This window comes from Ischnura elegans, chromosome 1 (genome assembly GCF_921293095.1).
Source record: "Ischnura elegans chromosome 1, ioIscEleg1.1, whole genome shotgun sequence".
In the NCBI taxonomy this organism is placed as follows: Eukaryota; Metazoa; Arthropoda; class Insecta; order Odonata; family Coenagrionidae; genus Ischnura; species Ischnura elegans.
Window position 1 is genome coordinate 114,134,370 of NC_060246.1, and position 25,336 is coordinate 114,159,705.

The 25,336-nt window shown below is 38.7% G+C and overlaps 1 protein-coding gene across 1 annotated transcript in view; it reads right to left on the reverse strand.

The window, feature by feature from the left end:
- Positions 1-4,034: 4,034 nt before the first annotated feature.
- Positions 4,035-25,336, reverse strand: part of LOC124168377 (DNA (cytosine-5)-methyltransferase 3B-like) — a 30,479-nt gene continuing 9,177 nt past the window's right edge. The window contains exons 8-13 of the mRNA XM_046546594.1: positions 22,786-22,897; positions 16,430-16,666; positions 10,727-10,865; positions 7,539-7,759; positions 7,101-7,327; positions 4,035-4,795 (exon numbers count right to left, since the gene is read on the reverse strand). Coding sequence (XP_046402550.1) covers positions 7,101-7,327; positions 7,539-7,759; positions 10,727-10,865; positions 16,430-16,666; positions 22,786-22,897 — 936 coding nt within the window. The 3' untranslated portion in view covers positions 4,035-4,795. The remainder of the gene's footprint in view (positions 4,796-7,100; positions 7,328-7,538; positions 7,760-10,726; positions 10,866-16,429; positions 16,667-22,785; positions 22,898-25,336) is intronic.

Sequence of the window (25,336 nt, forward strand, 5' to 3'; positions counted from 1 at the left end):
TTTGTAGGGAGGGAATGTTGAAAACACGCGTTAGAGGGTAGAATGCAAGGTAAATGGGGAAGAGGAAGGAAGATAAAGGATTTGTAGGTAGAATGAAAGGGAGTAGGCCTTATTGTAAATTGAAGAGATGACTCAATGAAGGGGAGGCTTCTTAGTACTCCATGAGAACCTAGCTTAATCGGTACAATGCTTCAATAATAATTGTTTAAAAAAAAAACAAAATAATTACTGCTTTAACAAATAAGATAAGCCCGGCTTGATTGCAGTTGCTCACTTAAAATTAATGGGGCATATTTTGTAAGTGCACTTTCTCTAGATGCTTAAGTTTTTCATACTTGACCATGTTAATGTAAGGGGTGATATTATTTTCAGCACCCTTTGGTTGCAACCTTGTTTTTATGTGATGCACAAGGCAATAATTTTAAAAAGAAGTGATCTCCTGAACAATATGCAAAGCCTAGCGAACTAAAGTGTTACATATTGATTTGTGGAAGGACACAAACAAAGAAACAAAATGCCATCTACTCTGTGCTACATCTCTTGGTGTCACAAAAATGAACTTTTATATTTACTGCCAAAGAATCCATAGGAATACCAATTAACATTCCATGGAGAGTGATCTTTTCCACCTTGATTCACTTTTACCCCATTAACACCTTGAGTGCGGCATGACGTGATATCACGTCATGGTGCGCTATCCCCTGGTGCTGATGACGTGATATCACGTCATGCGTACCCCGAGGGTTCCAGCCCTCTGTAAGAGCTTGGTTCAGTTCTATTATGACTTTTTTTGACTCTAAGTTGCTCAGCAGGGATCTAGCAGCGTATTTGTGAACGCCGTTTCAAGCAACCTTTCCTGGGAGGATCAGGAGAAATTTTTTCTTTTATCTTAAGGTTAGCCAATTTCCATTCATTTTCCCCCTGTATTTTAGGCTATTATTTTTATTTCTTTCTATTAATGCGTGAGTATGACAAATTTTATTTAGTTATACTTTACAAATAATATGTATTCACCATATGGAACTTAACTATGTGTGTTTATTTATTGTTTATTACGTTTTTATAATATTTAGCGAGAATATAGATATTTTTTTCCATTCTTCCTTTTTAGCTCTCTGCCTTCTCAAGGCGAATGTACACGAAGAAGGAATAGCGGGAGCTCCTCGAAGAGATGGGCATCAGGAATTCTCTGAAGACTCCGAGCTAGAAATTTAGAGAGGAGGAGGGTGGGGAGGAGGTTGAACCCTCACAGTCAGGTACTCCGTTGCCTCCTCCTACTCCCGATCCCTTTATGTCAATCCCTGGCCCATCCTCTTTGTCCTATTCTTTCCCTGAACCCTCTAACAATACCACGTCCTTTGCGGTGGACCCATAGTTCAGTGACCCCTCAAAATACCACTTTCATAGAAAACCCAGCTCTCACCATTCCACCCCCTTCCAACGACCCAAGTGTTTTTGCGTCTCCTTTTCCCAGACATACTTTCTTGTAATCTCCGAAAGAATAGGTTAGGAATTGGAAACAATGACCTATGAAGAGTTTTACCTTCATAGGCCTAATATTTCACAAGGTAGGTATTCCTATAACCAATATATCCGACTAATGGAGCATTGATATCTTGTTTGACCTGCTTTACTTTCATGAGTCTTGATTGATTCTTTAGCATTCTTCAAGCACTTCATTTTTCACCGAAACCGGCCAAAATGATTCAAAGCCTGAGTGTTTCCTCTAAAAAATATCCGTCAATATAAATTCATTTCACTCCTCCATTGATTCCCAAATAATTCCTTCTCGAAACTGTGCACGCTTTTTCATGTATCATGAACCCACCGAAAAGATTTCCCTTTATAAATTCCGTCTTTCTGTCATTAGATCCTTTATTCTTCCATCCTACATTCCTTATCCCAAGCCACTTTTACCATCATTATCTCAATCCCACTTCCCTGAACTCATCCAAGAGGTAGGTCGCAGAAAGAAGAATCGATGGTGCAAGTATTGCACTATTGTGGTGTAAGAAACTCTCGGTCGTAGGAAGGAGACCGTAGATATCTACACTGTCTGCAAGGATTCTCCTCTACTCTGTCCCGAGTTTTTTTCTTTCTTTCATAAGAAGGCATAAATAGTATTATATATTTTTGTATCATATATTGCAAATAGCATTATAGATTAAATATATTGTTACAAAATTTGTGAGAGGTATTTCCTACATTGGTAAAACATACCTGACTGTACGTAGTTGTATATAATATATAATTTGAAAATGGTCATCATTTCGATTGTATTGAATTTGTTTTGGGTAAATATAATATTTTTTTCATGTCATGTGATTTCTTCTTTCAATAGACTAGGGCTGCTTCATAAATAAGAAGTAACTAGAGATTTCTAAGCACGATGGAATTAGTTACTCGCTCGTGTAATTGGAAAGAAAACGTTGCTTTCGGTAATCGGGTACGTAATAATGGGCATAGATGCCGAAAATCTATTCCTAGCAATACGTATTATTGAATGGTTTACTTGAATTGATATTATTATGCACAAAATGAAAAAATATTATAGCTGTAAAAATTTACATCATTTTCAGATTTTTACTGAATACTCGTAGTTAGAACCGCGATACGTGGCCTAAATGAAGATTACTTGTGAGATATTTGCTTGCAAATAGGTACTATTAGCTCCAGTTTTTATGTATTAACTTTTAACTCGGTCACATCATATTGCATAAATATGTTATTTGCTTGAGTTCAGAAGATAGTAATGAGGAAGCTATGGGTTGATTATTTCTGTTTCCACATCCATTATTATTTCGGCACCGGTATCTCCACCCCAACGACCCAAAAAGGATACGTGTCAGCAAAATCTTTCCTCGTACCTTCTTCATCTTTTTGATGTACCGATGGCACTCACGAAAAAGCTATTTCTAGTTCTTACAAGCGGGATACTAAATCTTACTATCATCCCTCACTTCATCTTCGTACCCCCTCCAACCTTAGAACAGCCGGCAGGAGTGGTGCACGTCAAGAGACACCCTAATACACCGTCCGAAAATAATCTCGAAAGCGGAGTGCCAACCATCTCAAGCACCTGCAGTGAAGGGACTACATAATGGTATGTGAAAACCATTTCTGTTAAATATCTGATGCTTACAGTTAGTCAAATGTGAAGAAAGGAAATGGAGCTGAAAACAAGAAACGAGTAAAGGAATTTGTGACGAGAATAGTGGCTTCAGAAGAAAATGTAAAAATTATTGAATATTATAGAACCCTACCCCGACACTTAGGATTACTAGTACAAGGAATACGCCGAAATATCTTGCCCAGAATTACCATCACAATCAAACAGCTGTTCACGGCGACTCCTTGTACTTATAATTTGCATTACATTCATCTAAGCCAAAAATTTCCCTATGGCAGTGGCAAAATACCAATTGCGATACCAGTAGAACATTAAAAACTCATTTTACTCGTATTTTTTTGGATACATAGCACAGAAAAAAAAATTGAAAGAAAACGGTGGCGCGGGGAAAAAGCCGAGAGTATGCAACCCGCATCACGTTTCTATCCCGCTGTGCGGGTGACGTGATATCACGTCATAAATAAAAAAATTCATAGCTAACAAATTAGGTCCAAGAAAATTTTTTCATTATTCTTCCCAGATCTTTTGGCACCCATGCATGCGATTTGTATTAAAAAAAGACAGCCGCACCGGGGGTCGATTTTGAGTTTTACATGGTCAGCATTGAAAGTGTTAACGAATGGACACGAAGCCCACTGGCTGGATCATTGAGCAACACTTAGCACTCTTGTGACATTGCAAACCTGCTCAACTCTTTACTAAAATACAATAAAGTAGTCAACTCTCATGAAAACTGGAAATTCTTTTAAGGATACCCACAAAAGAATATTAGCTATGAAAAATAGCAATTGCTTTCTCCACGATTCAAATCTGGATCTCCACGTAGTTAGTTAAGTTAGCGGTCTCCCTCCCAGTAGAATTAAATAAAATATTAAAATTAAAAGAAAAACATGAAAATTTTCTGTAAAATAAAATTTATTCCATAGACAACTTGCAATACCATGAAAAAATCCAACAAGTTACATCAATTATTATCCAGTAGAAAACCATATGTACACCTCAAATGCCCTCCTCAGATCTGTCGAGTATAATTTGTCCCCCCACAGTCCAGAATACACTCTCCTTCTCCTCCTCTATCCCAATAGGGATCCCCTCACAAAATTCCATGCGTAGAACCCTTCAGCAACGGTTCACAAGCCAAATCTCAAATAACATTTTCCAGTTGAGTACATGCACTTCAATCCTCTAGTCCAGGATTACTTTGGGTTTGATGACAAGAGATGATCACCAGCAATCATACCTTGCAGGTGCTTGGTTGCCGTTCGACCCTATTTATTTGTAAAAGTTTGTTAACCCTGGAACATACACATCCCACTTTCTCACATTCCCTCACATTCACCACTCTCCTTCCTAGTCCCTTTGCTCTCTCCTCAGGTTAAACCTACTTATTGCCTTCGCTTTCTCCATTATTTCCCCTTCCAACACAAAAATATGGCCATATATTAGTGTTACCTTTAAGTACTCTTACAATTATATACTCTGTCACACCAATATCTACTAACAACAATTAATAACATTTAAACACAATCAAATCCACTTCATACTGGTATTTTTCAACATGAATATAATAAGAGAGGAGAAACAATTTTATGTATTTCCAGGTAGTTAGTGGTCTCCTTCTCTTTGGAAACTCTAGTCTCCTGGCAAGCAGATGTGTAAGTCTACCTATGGAGTTCAGAAAAAGATCAGATAATTATTTTACTTTTCACAAACTGATATTCCCAATGTATGAAAATAAATTCCTCCACATGCATTACAGCAGAATATCAACACACATTTAGGACTACAAGCATCACATAAACACCTTGAGAGTTTCTCAGGTAGTATGATGTAATGTAATATACACCAATGCCTCACTTAGCGCAATTTCGATATAGCGCAAATTAGTTCCTGAGGGAAACGTCCCAACGGTGCTTTGCCAATGATCAAATAACCTCGACACACTCTTGATTAAACATGAACTTGCACTAGGTACACATGAAATTACTCTTATATTATGCATATTAATAGTATTGCTTGCCTCAAATCTTATTCTTAGGCAACATTTTCGTCAAAATCCAAAAAACATCACCTACTCGTCAATCCATCTGGATAGGCAACCTACCAAAGTATTTTATTTCGTCTCCTTAACCCATTTATGCCGAAAGTTTGAAAAATGCAAATTTTACCCAGATTTTTACATATTATAGATAAAAATACGTATGGAACCAATATCAGAAAGAAAAAATAATGCACGTATCTCTTTCCAATTCATGCTGGAAGAAAATATCGTTTCATCTGAAAGTGGTCTTAGAACATGAATCATGTACATATACAGTCATTATTCGACATACGACCCAGATGCGTTCCGAGAGTTTCTTTCTATAAGTTGATAAACCTACACAAGGCATGAAAAAGTGTTGTTATCCTGCACAATGCACCACTGAATTGCAATTTTGCATTAATCACGGCCGCTCAGTTTTTCCATGGCGTCGGCTTTACCGGCACATTAAACAGTTTATTGTAGAGGTTATAAGAACTGTTTCAGTGAATCATGTGAATAAGTTGTCTATTAAAGTAACAATTTAGGCTACATTGCAGAATACAGAACATATTTTGAACTGACTCACAAGTTACAACAAATCAATGGATGATGTCATCTGAAGTTGGGGGAGTTTCACTATTGATCTTGATGCTATGCAGTGTGTTAACTGTGCTCCAAGCATAGGTATTTCACGCGGCCCTTCAAAATCAACATCAACAACTAATGTTTTCAGGGAGCACTTGTTTTTTCCACAGAAAAGATGTTCCATTTTGTCCAATTTCACATTTATGAAAATTATTTGTAATATTTCTTCAATTATAATTGAAGACATAACAATGTCTTTCATTATGGTCGATTTAAAAAATGATTTTGCTAAGTTCATGCATTCACCCAACTCCTGCTCACAAGTGCTAAGAGCTGAATGTTTAAATCATGCAAAAACTCCATTATTTATCATTACATTTGGGGAGGAAGTTGGTAACCCTGATAATTTATTCATGGATATTGGGCATTCATTAGGCATTATAAAATGTTATTAAAGTCTTATTAGGCATTCAAAACCCTTGAAAATCCCTTAATTGGGCGTCCAATGAGCACATTTGGCTCCTCTAATTTTATTTTACTCTTGATGGAGACAGGGTATGAAAAATAAAGCAAGACATTTTTTATATTTCATGACCTATTGCATCCTTCTTCAGCTGTTGCTGATAGAAATCGCCTGCTTTAACCCTTTCACAGATAAGTTGATGACATCAAGAACTATACGAGAGTGGGCCACTACTTCTCAGTTTCTGCTTGGCTTTGTGTACAGGTCTCATAAAGTTCATTGTTCTTTATATTCTTTTGGCGATTCCTCCAAAGACAGGTTCTCCCAGAACGAGTAAATGAACCACAACTTGCAATGATGTCACCAACTCAAAATGAAGGTGGCAACTTTAGTGCTTTCTTGCAACATGCAAGACAATTGCTGACTGGGGAAAATTCATTTCATCTAGACTTATCTTGTCCTTCTGTGCACCAAATTGTTTGGATGAACTGTCATTTTTGGGTCTAGGTAAACACTAATGGAATTTTCTATATGAAGACATGGAACACACCCAGCCACACAAAAGGTTTAGCATGCCATGCACCACATCTACTGATTACATTAAAAATATTATATTTTAACCCTTAAGAGTGTGGGAACATTTTTATACGTTTTGCATGCTGACTATGGCAATTACCCAAAATTTTTATAGCTACCTGGATATCTTGCACCTAGGAACTTTCTCTCACCATAAGGATTGCTAAGGGGCTTAACTCTACCAGAGCATCCCTCATGGCAGGGGGTGCCTCCTGCACAAGGGTCTCTTTTGCACTGACTGGCAGCTAAAATTTAGAAGTCCCGCAGCCCAAGAGTTAAGAATGAAATACCAAACATGCAACTTAAATTTTGCCGATATTTACCTAGTGACGACCATTCACAACAGGCTTGGTATGGAAAAAGTGCTTCAGGGAGCTTAATATGTTGCTTATAACATGCACACTCCATGACTTTCCAAGGAGTCCAAGCCTTTGTTGAGGCAATAAGTTACCAACATCAGTGAAGTGGCAAGGAAAACCAAATACTTGCTCTAGTTCCGTCACCCAAATATTAGTCAACTGTCCATCCATAATCACAGGATGCTGGTTTCCTAGATACAAAATTTAAAAAGACAGTATGTTAGAAATGCACTAAATAATATACATATAATAAAGGGTAAAATGACTTTCACCTCCAAAACAGCACATTCAAATTCACAAAGCCTCACCAATGTAAATTCTTAAGGCCATTCAAATGAAAAGTCTTAAGAAAAACCTTCACCTGCCACAGCCAGGTTGGCATAAATTACAATTTCAAGTCACCTGTTTTAAGTGAATTGCACTGAGTAGTAACTGTATTCAGCTTGTCCACTGCAGCAGTTCTTTTGCAATTCGTCATTAATGCAGATGACAAATTTGGGATTGAATTTGGGATGAATTCCACCAACGATGATAATCCAGGAATGTTTCCCCAATAGAATCTAGGACGTCGCTGTGCAGAAAAATGTTTGGCATCTATTAAACATGGCTCACAGTTTAGGAACCTGGAAAAAAAGGGAAGAACCCAAGTCACAAAATCTCATGGCCTAAATGATTAAAACATTTTTGGAACAATAATTTGAAAATCATTTTTGAAATTCATGGCCAACATAAGCCTAAGATGAGATACGTAAAGCAGGTAATGAAGGATGTAAAGGGGAAGAATTACATTAGTGTTGAAAGATTGGATGATAGGAAAATTGAGTGAAAATCCAGTCAGCAAAAGGTGTTAGCTATCCAATAGTCCCGGAATCTTCCTGCTGCATGGAATAACCATCCCAGGATGAAGGATCCAGTGGTGATCCTACTTGAGAACACCAGGAATAGAGGCTATATTCCATTCCTAAACCTTGCTGAGTGTTATAAGTCATTACAAACTAAAAGTAGGAACTAAATAAACAGAAAATGCCAACAGTTAAATATTTCTAAGACTTCGAAATAACATTAGATTCATGATATTGATGAAATATTTTTTGAAAATGAATGTGTAGTGCACATTTTGTCAGAGAATTGAAGGGCAAGCCTAACATTCTGTTAGCTCCATCATTTGCTCAATGTTTCTGATGAAATACACACACTGACACCCAAAATTTCCCGATTGAAAAGTATGGAATTTGGGTGGCTCGATTTTCTGGCTTCACCCAGCTCTGCAGAACTCCAGAGGAATTTTCCCTTGGAATGAGAGAGGAAGAGTAGCCCGTGACACATTGCGCATGCAGCTAATGTTAGGAGCCCTAAAGTAGGGCTGGATGATGCGGAAAAGCTTGTCAAAATTCACCCCACAGTGAACTGCCAAAATGGTCATGCAATGTAGGTACGCAGCAGTTGAATTTCAACAAATAAATAAGTGTGTAAGAATTCAGTAGCTATGCAACATCCTGTGGACCTCAAGATAGGTTTTGCAAAGTTTTAAGATCAGAAAAATGTCCACTGTGTTCGTGCAGCATCAAATCATCCCTGAGACTCCATGGAACCTCTGATTTGTTGCATAATACTTTACCCACTATGCCACTGGAACGATTGTGTCCTTAGGTAGTCTTAATGCTAAATGTGTCAGCTGTGTTCACAGATGTCCCGACGAGAGTAAACTCCATTTTAGGTGAGTCGTGGGCAAAGCATTCTTTGGAGAGTATAAGGATGAATTCGTAGTTAGATCTTTTGCTCATTGTCATAATAAGATGGATATGAGCATTTTCCCGGTATAAGGGGCATAAAGCTTTTAAAGTTCTCGGATTTATGAGAACATTTTGATGGCAAAATGTTAGAAGACAAGTAGTTCCTGAACTGGCTGGTTTCAGATGCCAATGAGCTGTGCATTAATTTTTTCTGCAACTGTACAATACTACACTCTAAAAAAATGTTATTTTCAACTTTTCTGAAACAAACATATCTAAAATAAGCTTGGATAAATCCTCTGTAAATTATGATCAGATGTTGACAAGTAAGCCATCAAGTTATACCCTCCCCTTGGAAAGACCAGTCTCGAAACATAAATATGTGAGACTGGTGGCCTTGGTGTTTTAGCATCCTGAAAATAATGCAATAGCATTGAAACTGTTAGAGGAGAATAAAACCATGAGGAATATCATTCACCTTCCGTCAGGTGCAATAATGGAATTGCTGAGTTCAGGTGCAATGTGCCTGACAGGCATAGATGTGAAAAAAATATTATTAACTCTTAGCATGGCTTAGTGATACACTTTTAAAGTTTAAAGCACCATTATTAGTGTAAAATAACACTAACATGATGCCTTATATGCTATTCACATACCCCTTTACACACCGCCATATGGCCCCAGATCGACCCAGCAAGATGCGATTTAGTAATGTATGCGTTGTTTAGGCTATTAAGTATTACTAAACATAATGTTTTATAGCATTCTATAAGATCAATTTTTTTATTTTGCTGACTTATTTAGCTAATTGTAAGGGTGTCGCTTGCCGTCTTGTGTCAGCTCGGTTTCCCTCTTGGGGTAACGGAAGAATTAGATACAGAGTCACGTTCAAGTGATGGGTTGAGTACCTGAAACTCATAATACCTTGCAACCTCTCGCGTGGGATCCGTCCTCGTGCATGCCTCTAACACCCAACCCCGATTAACACCTTGCAACCTCTCGCATGGGAATTGGTCTCCGTGTGTTTCTCTAGCACTCTATGCCGGTTAACACATTGCAGTATCTTGGCGTGGGAAGGCATAGGAAATGCTTAACCATGCGGCCTTTTCCAACCAATAGGAAGATGCCGAGAGGGTCACGAGACGGACACGGCATGGGAGGCAGCCTCTTGGAGGGAATATAGGCAAGGGGAGTCTTACGCTGTATGTCGGAGGGGGAGATTGTACCTGTGGACTGTGAGTTAAATGTGTGGAACCAGACGTCTGACTTGTCATCTCACTCTGCCTTCTACAAACCTGGCCCTTCCTATTAAGCTTAGCGCTTACATAATAATGCTTTTACTTTTGTTTATTGCGCCATTATTTTGTTTAACTATGGTAAGTAATCCTATGCTACTCTGTCGGCATGCATGTGAAAAGTATAAGGTTGCATAGAGCATGTCAAAACAAAAAGCTACTATAAGCACCAAGGGTCTATGTTGCCAAGTGGCATGAAGAAATGACAAAAACAATCACGCTGTGCCTGTTAGATCCACTGCGCCTGATGGTAGGTTAAGTTTTTCCTTACAAACATTCCACCAAGTAAGCTTATTGACAATGGCAAATGCCAACATTTCTCTCAGATTTTACTGTAATTTGAAAACTTAAATTAAGTTGAAAGCATTGCAAAATTATGTTTCCACTCTTATGATGATTAAAATTATTTCATAAAAATACAGTATTTGCCCAATTCGCATTATTAACAGACAATTGAGTATTTCATAAAAAAATACAACATTCTCGAAATAAGCACACAGACTGAATTTAAGACTCTTAGTATGAGGAAACTGAAGATAAATAGACCTATCATTAAGCTCACCTGCTAATAATATGCCGAAATGGCAATGGCATTGATGCAACATTTTCATAAAACCAGAAAACAGGATTGATAGACAATGATTGGACTGTTGTAAGCACTCTATAGTACTCAAAGAAGAGACGTCCAGTACTTTCAGCGTCTGTAATAAATATGATAGATATGCAGCAGTTAATTTATCACTACTCAATTCCATGCTCAAATCAATTGTTAAAAATTCAACCATAGGTATACACCCATGTCTCGTATAGCGCAATTTCGATTAGTGCAATTTCGATATAGCGCAAATTCGTTCCTCGGGGAAACATTGCAACGCAGTGTAGCCTAATCAAAAATTTTAAACGCTCTCGTGATAAAACGTGAACTTGCGCTAAGTACACACGTAATTTCTATCAATTTACGCATATTAATATTATTTCTTGCCTCAAATCTTCTTTTTTGTTTATATATTAATCGAAATTCATTGCTGTGCAATTGCCAAAAGTATTACTCGTCATTGGGTCCAGATAGCCGGCCTACCGAAGATTTATCTCGTCTCCTTAACAGAATGATAATAAATAATTTAGATCGTTAATTAAGCGTGGGGCTAGTGGAAACGAGTTTTTTTTTTCAGCAATACGGTTTGAGACGTATTTTTGCCGTCGTAGGTTACCGGGCGATTGACCTCCAGGTAGAGGGTCTACGCTAAAGCCTTCAAGGTCATCGGTATTCACGGGGGAGAAATGGAGCGGTGGCCGAGTTGCACATGAATAGCATCAACACATAAAAGGGTCCGCTATAGAGTCTCAAACACAATGGCTTCGTTACCTCCCCGCAGTCATAGGCCTTCTGCGTCTCAGGAATACAGTTCAGCAGAAGAGGGTGATTTAGATAGAGCCATACAGAGTAAAAACCAAGAGAATATGGCAAAAAATAGGAATGCGTGTAGAAAAATCAAGAATTTATCAAGAAAAACCATAAACCTAGAAGAGGACTTGAGAGAGGTCAATTGCTTTGAAAATGGAGAGCGTCAAAGCGATATTGCGTGGAAGTTTAAACTCACGATGCCTTATTCTGAATAAAGACGAAGCTAAAATATCAGTGACCTCAGCCTCACCAACTTCAACCAAGCGGTCTACACATACGGAAAGTTCATGGTGAATCAGTACAAAAAGACGAGAGTGGTAATCGCTCCGAGACATTTAGTGAAAGCAGTTGGTTCCAGAATTTAAACGGCAAGCAGGTATTTTCAGTGCGGCGATATCAGGTGAATCTGCAAGTGTTGATAGCGCAGCCACCACAACATTTTCTGATGAACTCCAAGCTGTTATTGAAAGTGGCTCCTTTCCCCCTCAACTAGATTTAGTGTTGACGAGACGATATTCTTTTGGAAAAGAATGCATTCTTGTTCATTCATTTTCAGGGAAGGAAAACCTGGGTCAGGTTTCAAGGCATTTAAAGACTGTTTCACATAGCTGCTAATTACTCGGAGGACTTCAAATTAAAATGATTTATCATTCATAAACTCTGCTAGCTATGAAATGACATTTAAAGTAGCATTTTCCTGTCATTTCGATGAGCGACAAAAGGGCCTGGGTGACACAACAGTTGTTTTTAGACTAGTTTGAAAAATCGTCAACTGCCGGCAACGCATTACGATCCCCTGAGATAGCAGATGTTAGCCCACCCGCACGACAGGATGAAATTTCGAAAGCACGTAAGAATTTTTTTAACGTGAATAAAAGTCTTTGAATGCGTGAATACTATCTTTAAAGATGTTTTAAAATATAAATATTTATAGAAATAATGTTTTCTAAGGCTTTTTAAGGGAATATAGATGTTTAAGAGGAAATTCAATACCAAAGACCTATGCTACCAGGAACGCATCCCTATCTTCCCTATGTTAAAACGCTCTCGTATAACGCAAATTCGTATAGCGCAAAGACTCCAAGGAACGCATCCCTTGCGCTATACGAGACATGGCTGTATAGAGTTCCCACGCCCTACAAATTGTCTATCATTGCAGGAAGAGTATAGATACTATAAAAGTTGAAATTTTGGCCTGCAATTACTCAAATACTGAGCGTAAAGAAAGATTAGAGGGATATTTTAGATAGGAATAATACTCCAGGTCGAGGACTGATGCGTGCAACTTCCCTCACACAAAGGTAAACTCCCCTCTAATTCACTAAAATGCACATTTCAGGCCCCTTCAACTTAAATTAAAGGTTCTAGTGTATATTGTAGCGGTACGGACCGGAGCCGGCCCGACGCATCATTTAAAACATCGCGGCTGGGGGGGTTACGTCTGCGCGCACACTCACATTTTTAGCATTTTTTTCACGGAGTTCTATCCTGAATATATGTAAAGGGTTTATTTTGTTTTTCCATTGTAGTATATTTTGTTTTATGGATGTGAAGTGGTGTGAGAGTGGATTTCCGGGAGAGGCGACGCAGTGGTTCTCTCCCGGAATACGTTTGAAAACCCGCCTTACGGCCGGGGAAAAAAGAGGGCGTTGAGGTACACCAGAGGTGATTGTGGGTAGTGCAGAGTTTATAAAAGAGAGGGACGAGAAGGATAGCTCTCTCTCTCTCTCACGGTGTGACACGAAGATAAGTCATAGTGGCGTGCGGTGGCAAGCAGCAGCAGAGAAGCTACGGCACGTGGTGGAGGCCGATACGCGGACAGCTCTTCAGGGGTGGCGAGAACATCGGATAAAGGAAGTAAGCTTGGAAATTACCAAAGCCCAAATAGATCCTTTGATGTCCAGATGGTTCCCCCCTTTGAAAGTCCCAAGTGTGCTCCCCACAATAAGGCCCTAGTGAATTTACTGTTGGCTGGTTTTAGTCACGGCCCTGCAAGACTTAAGTGTGGCACGTGGTGAAGTTTGAGCATACTTTCTGAATGTTAGTGTCACTTGGCGGATCATTGAGCCCGAGTTCAAAACGGGTGGCCATTTGAACAGTAACGCCCAATTTATAATTGCTTTGCACGGAAAGTTCTTTTTGTAAGTTTGATGTCACTATTTTTTACGTTGCTTATTCGCTAAAGAGCGTGGGTACATTTTGTTGTTTGAAACATCAATTTTTTGATAATCATTGAGAAAGTGCTATTGTCATATTTTGGAAGGAGAAGCCGAAGGTGAATATTTCATGTTGGAGGTGACGCCGATGGATTTTGGAACGGGGATTTATTGTGTGTGTTGGGAATGCTTTAGTGTAAGTGTAAATTTTGGAACCTATGGTAGTTCAATTATTAAAATCAATTGTAAAAGGGATATCATTGAAGTTATTTGTTTTGCTATTGCCACGATTTCCTTAGATCCTGTTGTAAGTGAGTGTGCGTGCAGGCACGAACAATTGGGGAACTTGATTTTAAGCCCGGATACGGTAAGTCTCCGTAGGGGCAATTTTCTATTTTGGGGGAGTGGAGAGTTAACAATCACATGTACGGGGAGATATCGAACGGGAGGCGAGCGGGCGGCTCTCGCGGTTTGAACCGTTACAATATAAAACCAAAAATATAAGTGGACAGGAGAATTAAGTGAGGAGTGACTTCTAACAAATACCAGGATTGCTGATTGTAACTGATGAAGATTGTACATATGCATAATAAATACTATTTTACTGAAATCATTTACGGTACTACAAAACCCCCAGATTACCAGTCAGCTTTGTCATTCATGCAGACACTATCTGAATTTCAAATTTTAAATTCCAATGGCTCAACAAAACATTTAAATGGTATTGTAACTAAGTAATATTATGAATATGCTACATTTACTTACAAACAGTTACGGTACACAGTAAGTCCTCAATTTACAAGCTTTCAGGGACACGAATATTTATCCCCAGTCAAAAGTTCAAGCAAGCCCTAAGTTTCAAATTTGGTACCTTAATTGGAGTTGACCAATTTGACTGGCAGTGTGGTTTGAAGGAACTCACACAAGGGCTGAACGCGCAGGAGAGTAATTCTTTGTCGCGACAAATGTTAACCAAATCATCCTAATATAAATATAATCCTTTAGAGACATGCATTTGAAAATGTTGCTTGATAGACCACATCATAAAGTATGTCTGATTAACTAACGCAAATCAGACGGCCAATGGGCTGTGTTTTACCAAGTAGTACTCACTGTGATTAATACTAAAATAATACTTTTAAAGAAGAAAATAATTTCTGCAGTCGCATTTTGTTAAACGCTAACTTGCTCAACAGATTAGTGGAGAGAATGAAACAGTGGGTGGTGATATCCCACCCTTCCCACAATGATTTTATGCCATGGCAATTAGCAAAATTAAGTGCAATACACTCCTGATTATCTCGGCTAATGATGGGGAGAGATGGCAGGAATGATCGGAAAACACAGATAACCCAAACTTTCACTTAAATGTCATGCCATGTACCTAAAATAAACAATATATTATTATTTATGCAGCTATTCTGTTATTTTAGAATGCTTCCCGGACTCAATGAGAGCTTTCTTCACCAGTTCGTGATCTTTTTAGCGGCAATAACATGGTTGTACTCATATTGTTAATGCTCCATGTAAGGCCTGGTTTCAAAAACCACGCATCAGTGGCTGTATGATCATGGATAGAGAAAAGTGGTTTGCACGAATGCTTCAAAACCACTGCTTGGCATCGGAAACTACACTGTCAGGCATCACGCCACGTAGTCGCGTCTCGCACAAGTTGCCCGGGTTACAACTGCTGCAGGACGTGCATCTGTGATCACGGAGTGTGGTCGCGCACGGCGAGGCTTAGAAAACAGGAACACAGTGCTCCCGTGAATGCAGCTAGCTGTGATCGCTTCCATTTTACGAAGAGGATTCTAACAGGAATAATAAGCCCGGTGTATCCTAGCATTAATGTAGTAATTCCGACGATTTTGCGTCCGACTTTATTTTTATTATAAAGATTGCAGGAAAAATTGAGCGAGAGTGAAAATCATGCATGGATAATCCGTAACCCAGAGAAACTGCAGCTGAATAATCGGAAGTCTGCTGTACCTTTATGTTATGCTACATTTAGGTAGGATATTTGACCTACTATTTCTTTGATGCTTATGAAGGAAGGCAATGAATCCATTAAGCATTATTGTACAAGTACAAATTAATGAAAATTTAGGCTAAAGTTTGAGTGGGTTGAAATATTTTGAAAGAGGGGCAATCATTTATGCAGATAAATTAGCAGTCATTTTGTTCAATTCATATTCCATTCTCTATTTTGCAAATGCAATGAAATCATTTTAAAAAATTTCCATGTTTTCTAACAAATGTTTTCACCGAAAATGAGAACATGGCTAGAATTCATTTCGTATAACTTTCAATATTGAAGGACACAAAACTTAAGAATTTGCTACTCTCACTAATCTAGCTGGTAAAATTTATTGCTCCAGATGGGAAAATGTCTGCACTCCTCAGGTCAGTAAAGTATGGTTCAAGAGGGTCGGAGAGATAGATGGAAGGTAAGTAAAAGGAGAGAAACTAGACCAGGTTGTGACCATTGTGGGTTAATGCAAATTTGTAAAGCAGTGTTGCATACTGCAAGATAGCCACACTTTTCAATGCAGTGCTTAGATTTTTCACCTTACGAACTAAGTAAACTTACAAACAAGGTCTCAGAATGCATTTAATTCCTATGTTAAGGATTTACTGTAATTGAGCAGAATAAGTTACTATTACTTTTCAATGAGATAGAACAAGCAATATACATGTATATTACCATACAGTCCCTTTCGAGCAGGATTGACAGCACTGAGGTCATTGCACGGAGATCCACCGATCACCAAATCAAACGGAACCAAACCAGCTATTTTGTCATACGTGAATTTTTCCACATCTCCCAGCTGTATTATTTTATCAGCAAAGTTCATTTTGCTCACATTAATTGCATTGCTGTCTATTTCCAGGGCATAATATGCAATTATATTAAAGCCTAACTGAGATAAACAGTAATATCCTGTTGAGAAAGAAAATATATTAATTGCTGTAACTATTCAAAAAATAAACATGGATAAAAATCAAAAGATAACTCTTCCGACAAAATTTTCATTGCATGACTCGGATGACCTTAGATAGCTCCACATACACAGACCTCCATAATATTTTAACTGACACCAAAATTTGAAGCAGTTATGCATGTAAAAATATTCTAATTAGATTAAAACAATGTGCCTTGACCTAGACTACAAATAGGTTTTACAGAATTCACACTGAGTTCTTTGGCCAATTCAGCCACCAAGCTACAAATATTCTCTTAAGGAGATACACCCATGCCTCGTATAGCGCAAGTGATGTGTTCCTTGGGGTCTTTGCCCTATACAAATTTGCGTTATATGAGAGCGTTTTAACATTGGGAAGATAGGGATGCGTTCTTGGTAGCATAGGTGTTGGGTATTGAATTTCCTCTAAACCATATATATTCATATTAATAGCCTTAGAAAACCTTATTCATACAAACTTTTAAAGTTTAAAATGTCTTTAAATATAGCAGGCACGCATTGAAATACTTTTATTCACGTCAAAAAAATTTGCAAGTGTTTTTGAAATTCATTCCTGTTGTGAGGGTGGGCTAACATCTGCTATCTCAGGGTCAGTGCTGATTTTCGGGTTCCTCAGCCGCGTTGGTTATTTTTGGATGACAACAGTTTCGGGAGCCATCCTGCTCCCGTCTTCAGGTCGAAGGTCACTGTATTCCTGAGACGCAGAGGGCTTACGACTGCTGGGAGGGAATGGAGCCATTGTGTTTGAGACTCTTTTTCCCTTTTTCGGACCCTTTTTCTGCGTTGATGCTATTCTTACGCAACTCGGCCACCACTCCATTTCTCCCCCGTGAATACCTATGACCTTGAAGGCTTCAGCGTAGACCCTCTACCTGGAAGTCAATCGCCCGATACCCTATGATGGCAAAAATTACGTCTCGAACCGTATTGCTTAACACGTTGCGTACGGGTGGCGAGAATTCTCGTCATTTTTTTCCCAAACGTTCCGGACGGATGACGAAGATTCTCATCATTTAGGCACGTCAACCTAAACAATTTTAAAGTGCACAAAACGTATTCGTTACTACGCTTTCAGTTGTTGTTCGTTATTCATAATGAATTCATGCATCATTACGTTTGATTGGGTGAGGTTATATTCTAACCATTAGCTTTTTGACCATGTTTAAACCAAAGGCATTACGCCCTAATAGGCACATATTTCCAATCTCGTCGTTCCTTGGAATTTAAATACCCCGGTACGCAACGTGTTAAAAAAACTCATTTCCACTAGCTCCACGCTTAATTAAAGATCTAAATTAACTATTGTCATTCTGTAAAGGAGACAAGAAAAATTACTTCGGTAGGCCGGCTATCTGGACCCAATGACGAGTAATGCTTTTGGATTTGGATTAATACATTAACAGAAAAGAAGATTTGAGGCAAGCAATACTATTAATATGCGTAAAATGATAGCAATTTTGTGTGCACTTGGTGAAAGTGCACGTTTTATCATAAGAGCATTAATGTTTCTTGATTAGGCTACACTGCATTACGATGTTTCCCCGAGGAACGAATTTGCGCTATCTCGATATTGTGCTGATCGAAATTGTGCTACGCGAGGCATGGGTGTAGTATAATTTGATGTTAACTCCAATTTGTTTCCAGCAAACATTTTGAAATGATAACAAAGAGAATTGTCATTATTCATGAAAATCTTCAGGTGTTACATGGCATTATATAAGCACAGAAAAGTAAAGTCTAGTTAAAAGAAAATGAACCACTAATGCTATAACTGGGGACACTTCTTTCGTAAGCTCAGCTAACAGCCTTGATTATACTATGCCAAATGGCTACCCTCCATCTTTGGTGGGCTATAAGGAAATACAGTGGAATCTCGATCTATCGTTTTTAAAGGGGATGGAAGAAAATAACGATGAAACCGGGAAAACGCTCGATGCGGACTATTTGGCTAGGTTGCCTATGTCCCAGGAAACACAGGATTTTGGCGCGTAATTATGATATTATTAAAGGATTCAAACAAGATTTTGACCAATTACCGGAATACTAGTACTTTATCAAGACACTTAGTTCATATTGTTGATTCGAATGATATCTCTTTCAAGTATCCTAAAGGAACACGCCACCTCGCTAAAAAATGCTTGCTCTCAACTCGGCATTTACCCTGCTATAATGGATTTCTCTCAGATGTAAAAATAAATGAAACGCCATTTCCCGTACACGCATTCACAAGAGCAATGTGCATGTTATGCCTAAAACAATCGCTTTCGTCGGCGCAGTGATTGGTTGTGAGATGGATCATATAGGCCAAAAATAGTCAATTATTTGTAATGTTCCTGTCTAATAAATATATTTTTCATGTAATATAGGCAATGTGTATAGCATGAAAAAGGTTGCGTTAATCATCAGCGGCACGCCCGCCTGAGCCTCGGCTTCATCCCACTTCTATTTTTCACCACGTAGCTCACTCTACCCCACCCCTTCTGTCATGTTCTAGCGGACAACCCGAGGCATTCTCCAATAGTCACGCGCTTCTATCGCGAATGATGTTATTCATATTCAATTATTTTCAGTCCATCTTTTAAAGTACTCACTTGTGTCTTCAGAAGGGCGATGGTCCGATGACGGATAAAGTAAAACTAATAAAAATGCAACCTTACTTTAATAAACCCACAGGGAAAACACTCGCTAGTATGAAGTCAACCCACCCTGGGAAGTAAGGAACCACTCGTGTGAGGTGAAGTTCTGAACTGATGCTGTCGCATATGTCTTACGCAGAACATACTGCAGAGGGAGAAGCATAAACATATGACTGCGCCATGAAATTTTTTTTCCTAAAGAGAAGGTAACTTGTACATTTGTTTCTAATTAGCATAGCGCCAGATGAGTAGTTGAATTTGGATTGTTAGTAGGGAGAAACAAAATATCCTGAGAAGATATCCCTTCCTCAGTAACTCTTACAAGTAAGACTTATTGTATAACTCATAAATTGATACCTGATAGTAACCAGATATCCTGTTTTAGGAAAAATGCCACATTAACTGCCGAGAAGCTCGGCTATGAGGATATAGAGTTTCGCCAGAAATCACCATTGTATTTTTCCAACTATTTCCTTGTTTTAAATGCTTAAATAACATTAGAAATACGTCGTGTTTGGTCTCATTCTTTTTGAATTACATGCATTTTACGAATATTTCATTCTAATAAAAGTATAATGCCAATTGCCCAAATTCATTGTTAGACACCTTTTGGGCTAATAGGTGATTCATGCAGCAGTTGACCTCCAGAAACTGGGAACTTCGAAGCAGGTAGGCTGGGTCAGTGGGTGAGAAAAGGGGGGGGGGCGAAGCTAAGGTCTTCGTAATACGATCCCTGTGCCAGCTGGGACCTTTATTTTTATTTCGGAGAAGAGGAAAGCTTCAGAGGGGGGAGGCTAGAGCTGAATAGAGGGGGATAGCGGATCTTGGGATGTCCGCTAATGTAACTATCCCACGGTACTCAGCTTCTTCCCATAGTAGTTCAATCTCCTGGGGATGTCTGTCGTTATTAGCCACAAATAACACATTGTACGTAAACACTTCATCTCATTTTCGTCGAACGATGGATGCGGGAAAATTATACAGCGGGACAGCGATCTTCAAACGATCAATGCGGGCAAATGATACTTTGGGGAACGGTGGATGCAGGAAAAAATTACATTGCCTATATATTCCCCATATATTCAAGGTCCCTTGCTCCCTCATTGCATGAAAGATGGAGGGAGCGCACTCCTTCCCATCCACCTCTCCTGCAAAGGGTAAATATTCATGTTCAGTAATGCAAACGTAAGTGGTAGCATATGGGATATCTTTTGTTGAGCACACCCACAGCAAATTTCTGCAAGTTCAGTTTTTGTGTGGTACGTTTGGCATTTAATTTACCAGATAAGAAAATTTGCAAGCTCTTTTTAATTACAGTGGAACTTGGTTAGTACGTTTCTGAAGGGACCACGAAAAATGAACGTACTAACCAGGAAAACGTACTAACGAGGAAAGTAAATAATAGCAGTCGGGGTTATGGCAATCAGTGAAAAAGTCGTCATAATTACAATTACTATCGGTAGTTCTCATAGGATCGCCTCCCTGAACTCTTTTCACATTTAAAATCAAGAAAATGAGCGCTACATTGAAAAACAATACCATGTGAATAAAAATCGCAATTTTTCATGGACATCCCTAGACGATTTCATGATTACGGCGTCTATCTCCCGTGATTTATCCTATATATATTTACAGAACGAGGACGAGTGAAGCTTAGACAAGTCATTTTTCTTTCTCACAGCGTACTCGGAGAATATAACAACAACCCGGAGTAAGTCAAATGGTTTTTTTAAACATCATAAAAATTGGGCAAAATTATATTAACTTTCAAATTACGGCAACAGCCATTCGCTTCTGGAATGATACCATTTCGATTGTTAAAATCGATCGATATATCGACTGATGACACGCAAGATTATTAGATTACGACGTAATAACAAGAAAATTTTATATTAAACAGTTGAAATTTACTTTCTAAATTTGTCTAATGTCGTCTGCTTTCGTTCCGAGATCAAGTATTTTTAAGCTAAGCTTCGCGTGGAGATCCAGAGGATCGTCTGCTCCCGCAACAGTAGTCAAGTAAATACGCACGACGTCGAGTTTATGGAGCAGTACTTCTTTAGATAATGTGGGAATTGTCTAATACCGTTAAGACTCATTTCTTCATCATGATAACCAATTATAACTCGTGCAATAGCAACAATTGCCCACTCACGAACTTTGTGCGCAGCAGTGGGCACTCCCAAGCGCTTCAAAGGCAACAGAAGGTGAGGAGCTCGGGGTGGGGAAAATTGGGGCTTTTTATTGGCTGTAGTTTTTCATAGTCAGACATTCCCGAAAAATGGCCGTATTTTATTATTCAGCGCGTCACAAGAATTCAGAAATGCATTTGGATCAATTACGGTAGAAGAAAGAGATGTGGAATGAATGGAAGAATGTTAATGGCTAATAATAATAAATTAAATCATGAATTCAGACGTTTGCGAACCTTAAGAAGACACTAGAGAACGAATTGCGGGTTGCGTCACGGCAAGCAATTGAGCGTACTAACCAGGAAAGCGCAATTTTTTCAAACGTACTAACCAAATTCTTTTACCTGTATTTTGTTCGGATGGTACCGGGACCGAGGGAAATCGCCGTACTAAGGAGGAAAACGTACTAAGGAGGAACGTACTAACCAAGTTTCACTGTATTAACATTCCTGATTTCTTCTCTCTGCCATTTGGTCCGACAATGTACACACTCATTGAAAAGTACAATTTTCTGTCCACTACATCCCCTGATGAAATTTTTGGGCTGGCAAAGGTTATGGGCAGACAATCCATCAGTCACAAAGATGCCACCCACACAACCTTTATGGTCCTCTCCTTCCCTGCTCCCTTCCTCAATGCTGGGCTCTGAAGCAAACCCCGTTTCCAGTGGTATGAAACCTGATAAATCTGACCACCTTTCCTACAATGAGTATTTTGGAGAACATTGGGTTGAAATTTCCTTCTGTTATCAGTTTTGATCAGGGACTTAAATTGACGAGTGGGGAACAGTTTCACCGAGTCATGAAGCAATTATTTGGTAAGAAATGCTTCCAATTCCTGAAAATTATTCTGTGGAGTTTGAATTTGCTATAGTAGTGAATATGGGGGTTGCATGATTTTAGATTTCCAGGATTAACGGTGCCATATTATTATAATATGTGCTAATGAATTCATCTGTTGATGTACGCTAAAATTGAAATCTGTCACTTCTACATTAATACAAGAGGAATATTTACCAACAGACTGATAAATTATATTTTGAATTTCTCTTCACAACCCATTAATAAAATTACTAGTAATTTCATAATGTATCATAATAATGCCTAGATAAAATATGTTTTACTATATAACAATTTTATGTGCAATCATTAAATAAATACCTTGTCCTGTGAATGAGTAAACAGGTTTAAAATCTGAATTATCAGAAATTTTGTGAATTCCCTGTAATGTATGAACCTTTTTACATACCCGTGCCAATACCATCAAAGAGGGAAAGGACCCTGATTCCATCTTTCCTCTCTATTTTTTTGGCATGGTCCATTTCCTGATGGTTTATGTGTGGCTCAAACAGTTGTGTGACCTGCAAAAATGAATATTTATGCTAGCATTCAAGGGCTACATAATGGTATGTTCCTAAGACTCTGAATGAAATTTTCCAAAAATTTTTTTGGAGATGAAAAATATTTGTTGCACAATTTATGATAAAATAAAAAAAAACATTTATGCTCAATGGACTGCTTTCATAAAAAAAGAAATACTATTCAACAATACATCACAATGGAAGAACATGGAAAATGCTGCAGAAGGATGCATTGAGAGGATTCATATCCTTGGATTGCATCCATATCAACAGCATCTTTCGTTGTGAATATTTTCCATCAGAATGGAAAAAGGGTAGTGTAGAAGTCAAGCTAAAAGTTCTTGTTAAACCCTTGTTCGAGCGTAACAAGAGCATATGCAATTCCTTTATGCCTACGAGTTACTATGACACAAGGTTATGTAGTTATGAAATATAATTAAATTGCTGTGATTTGCAGAGGCAATGCTCTTGATATAAATAATGGATATTTAATGATAGTTTTGAAACAAAAATGGAAAATGTATTTTTACTGTTTTTGTCACTAGGTAACAAATTGGTATGCTAATTCATCCATGAATACATTTTTAATAAGCATTCTGTTTTTCTTTAAGAAAATCTTTATATAGATATATTTCCGGGCTGCCTACGAGTCAACCCTATATATCCCTCCCTTCTTGATGTGACGACCCGACATGAGTTCCACACTCTGACCATACTTTAGAATAGGGCATTATTCTGACGTCAAGTACTCAGGAATGACAAAGGTGATGGGGCAGTGCTAATTTCCCTCAATATAGGCTGTATGAGATGTGACCCATCTGATGAAAGACATTTGATTACTTTTTGGTGCAATGTTTCCAACACACATCAATGGCAAAACAGTATTTTATGCCTAAACCAGTTGAATACAGTCATCTACATGGATCTCATAGGCTGAGAAGGATCTTATATTATGTCAGTTACACCAACTCTAATCATGGTCCTAGGATTAAGGGTGACATAAAGCTCATTAGCAAGGCAATAATTCTTTGTTGTCTGGAAAGCTGTTGATGTAGTTATGATTAGTCGTGCTACTACAGAATTTGTTGGCATTGATAGCCAGAGGTAACTTTCAGTGGGAAGCTTTCCATGCCAATGCTATCTATGGCACAAATTGGTCAATGGAGAATGATCCTTTAGTTTCAACCAGTCTGGAGAACAAAATAAGGATTTAATAATAAGTACAAGATCTTGACAGTAAATTTGGATGGTCTCTTGATACAATATTGAGGAGACATGTTGTTGAGGCTTGAAACAGTTGCTGTTTTGGCAGAGCACAGGTCTAGACTTGTCCTCATAGTGCACTCTTTCCTCCACTCTTTGCCACACACTGCAACATTCAGCAACGCTCATGAACTTATGTCTGACATATCTCATGATGGGGATCGGGTTGGTGTGATTGCTAGAGTGTTGGCTTCCCACCTGGTGGGCCCGGGTTCAAATCCCGGCAGCGGCAAAGAATTTTCAAAGACTGCCCGATCTCTGCTTGAGCATTGTGTGGAGGACATTTCAAGCACGACACTCCATCCGTCGGATGGGACATTAAGCCGTGGTCCCCTTGGCGCCTTTCGTTAAGAGCAGGCTAATGCCGACGCCAGGTCTCTCTCCACCCTTCCTTACCTACCCCTTCTCTCATGGTGCAAATGACCTCAGCTGTCGGTCGCCTCCTCCAAATACTATACTACTTATGTCTGACTTCGTTCATAATTGTGAAAATTCTTAATGGTGAAACTACTACATACTATTACAATGTAAATTTTGTTGGGACAGCAGAAATTTTTAAAATGACAAAATTTTATTGTACAGTGAGTCCTCGTTCTACGTCACCCCGTTTAACGTCATTTCGCGATAACGTCACGAATATTTTGAGACCGTCATTCGTTTATCACACCTTCGCTTCGCGATAACGTCAAGGCTTTTAAATTTCGCGTGAGAAAAAACCGCGAAGCGGCGAGCGTTACAGGTTGTTCGTTTTGTGGGCGGTAATACAGTCAGTCTAAACAAAGTGTAGCGCGGTGTGTTTATTGTTAATTGCGATTACGATTTTAGCAAATTTTCTGCAAAATGAATTCTTAGGCAGGTGCGCAAGGTTTTACTTGACATAATGGTTATCAGGAACCTAAAAAGTGATTTCATGGAAGTTTTCCGTGTAGATCTCTGAGTTTTTGTCGTCACTTTTTTCGCCATGTTCACAATAATTTTGGTTCCTGTAACTGCGACGATGTTTCAGCAATGATGATGCCCAGGCGACGCTCGCCCAGGCGACCACCATAGCGAAGCCGAAAAGCAAATGCGGTAAGGTACAAAAATGGAGAAGGATTTACGTCAGTGCTGCTATTGTCGTCGATGAAGACAGGAACTCGTATTCATGCCATAGCTTGGCATTCCCATCGTAAAAAA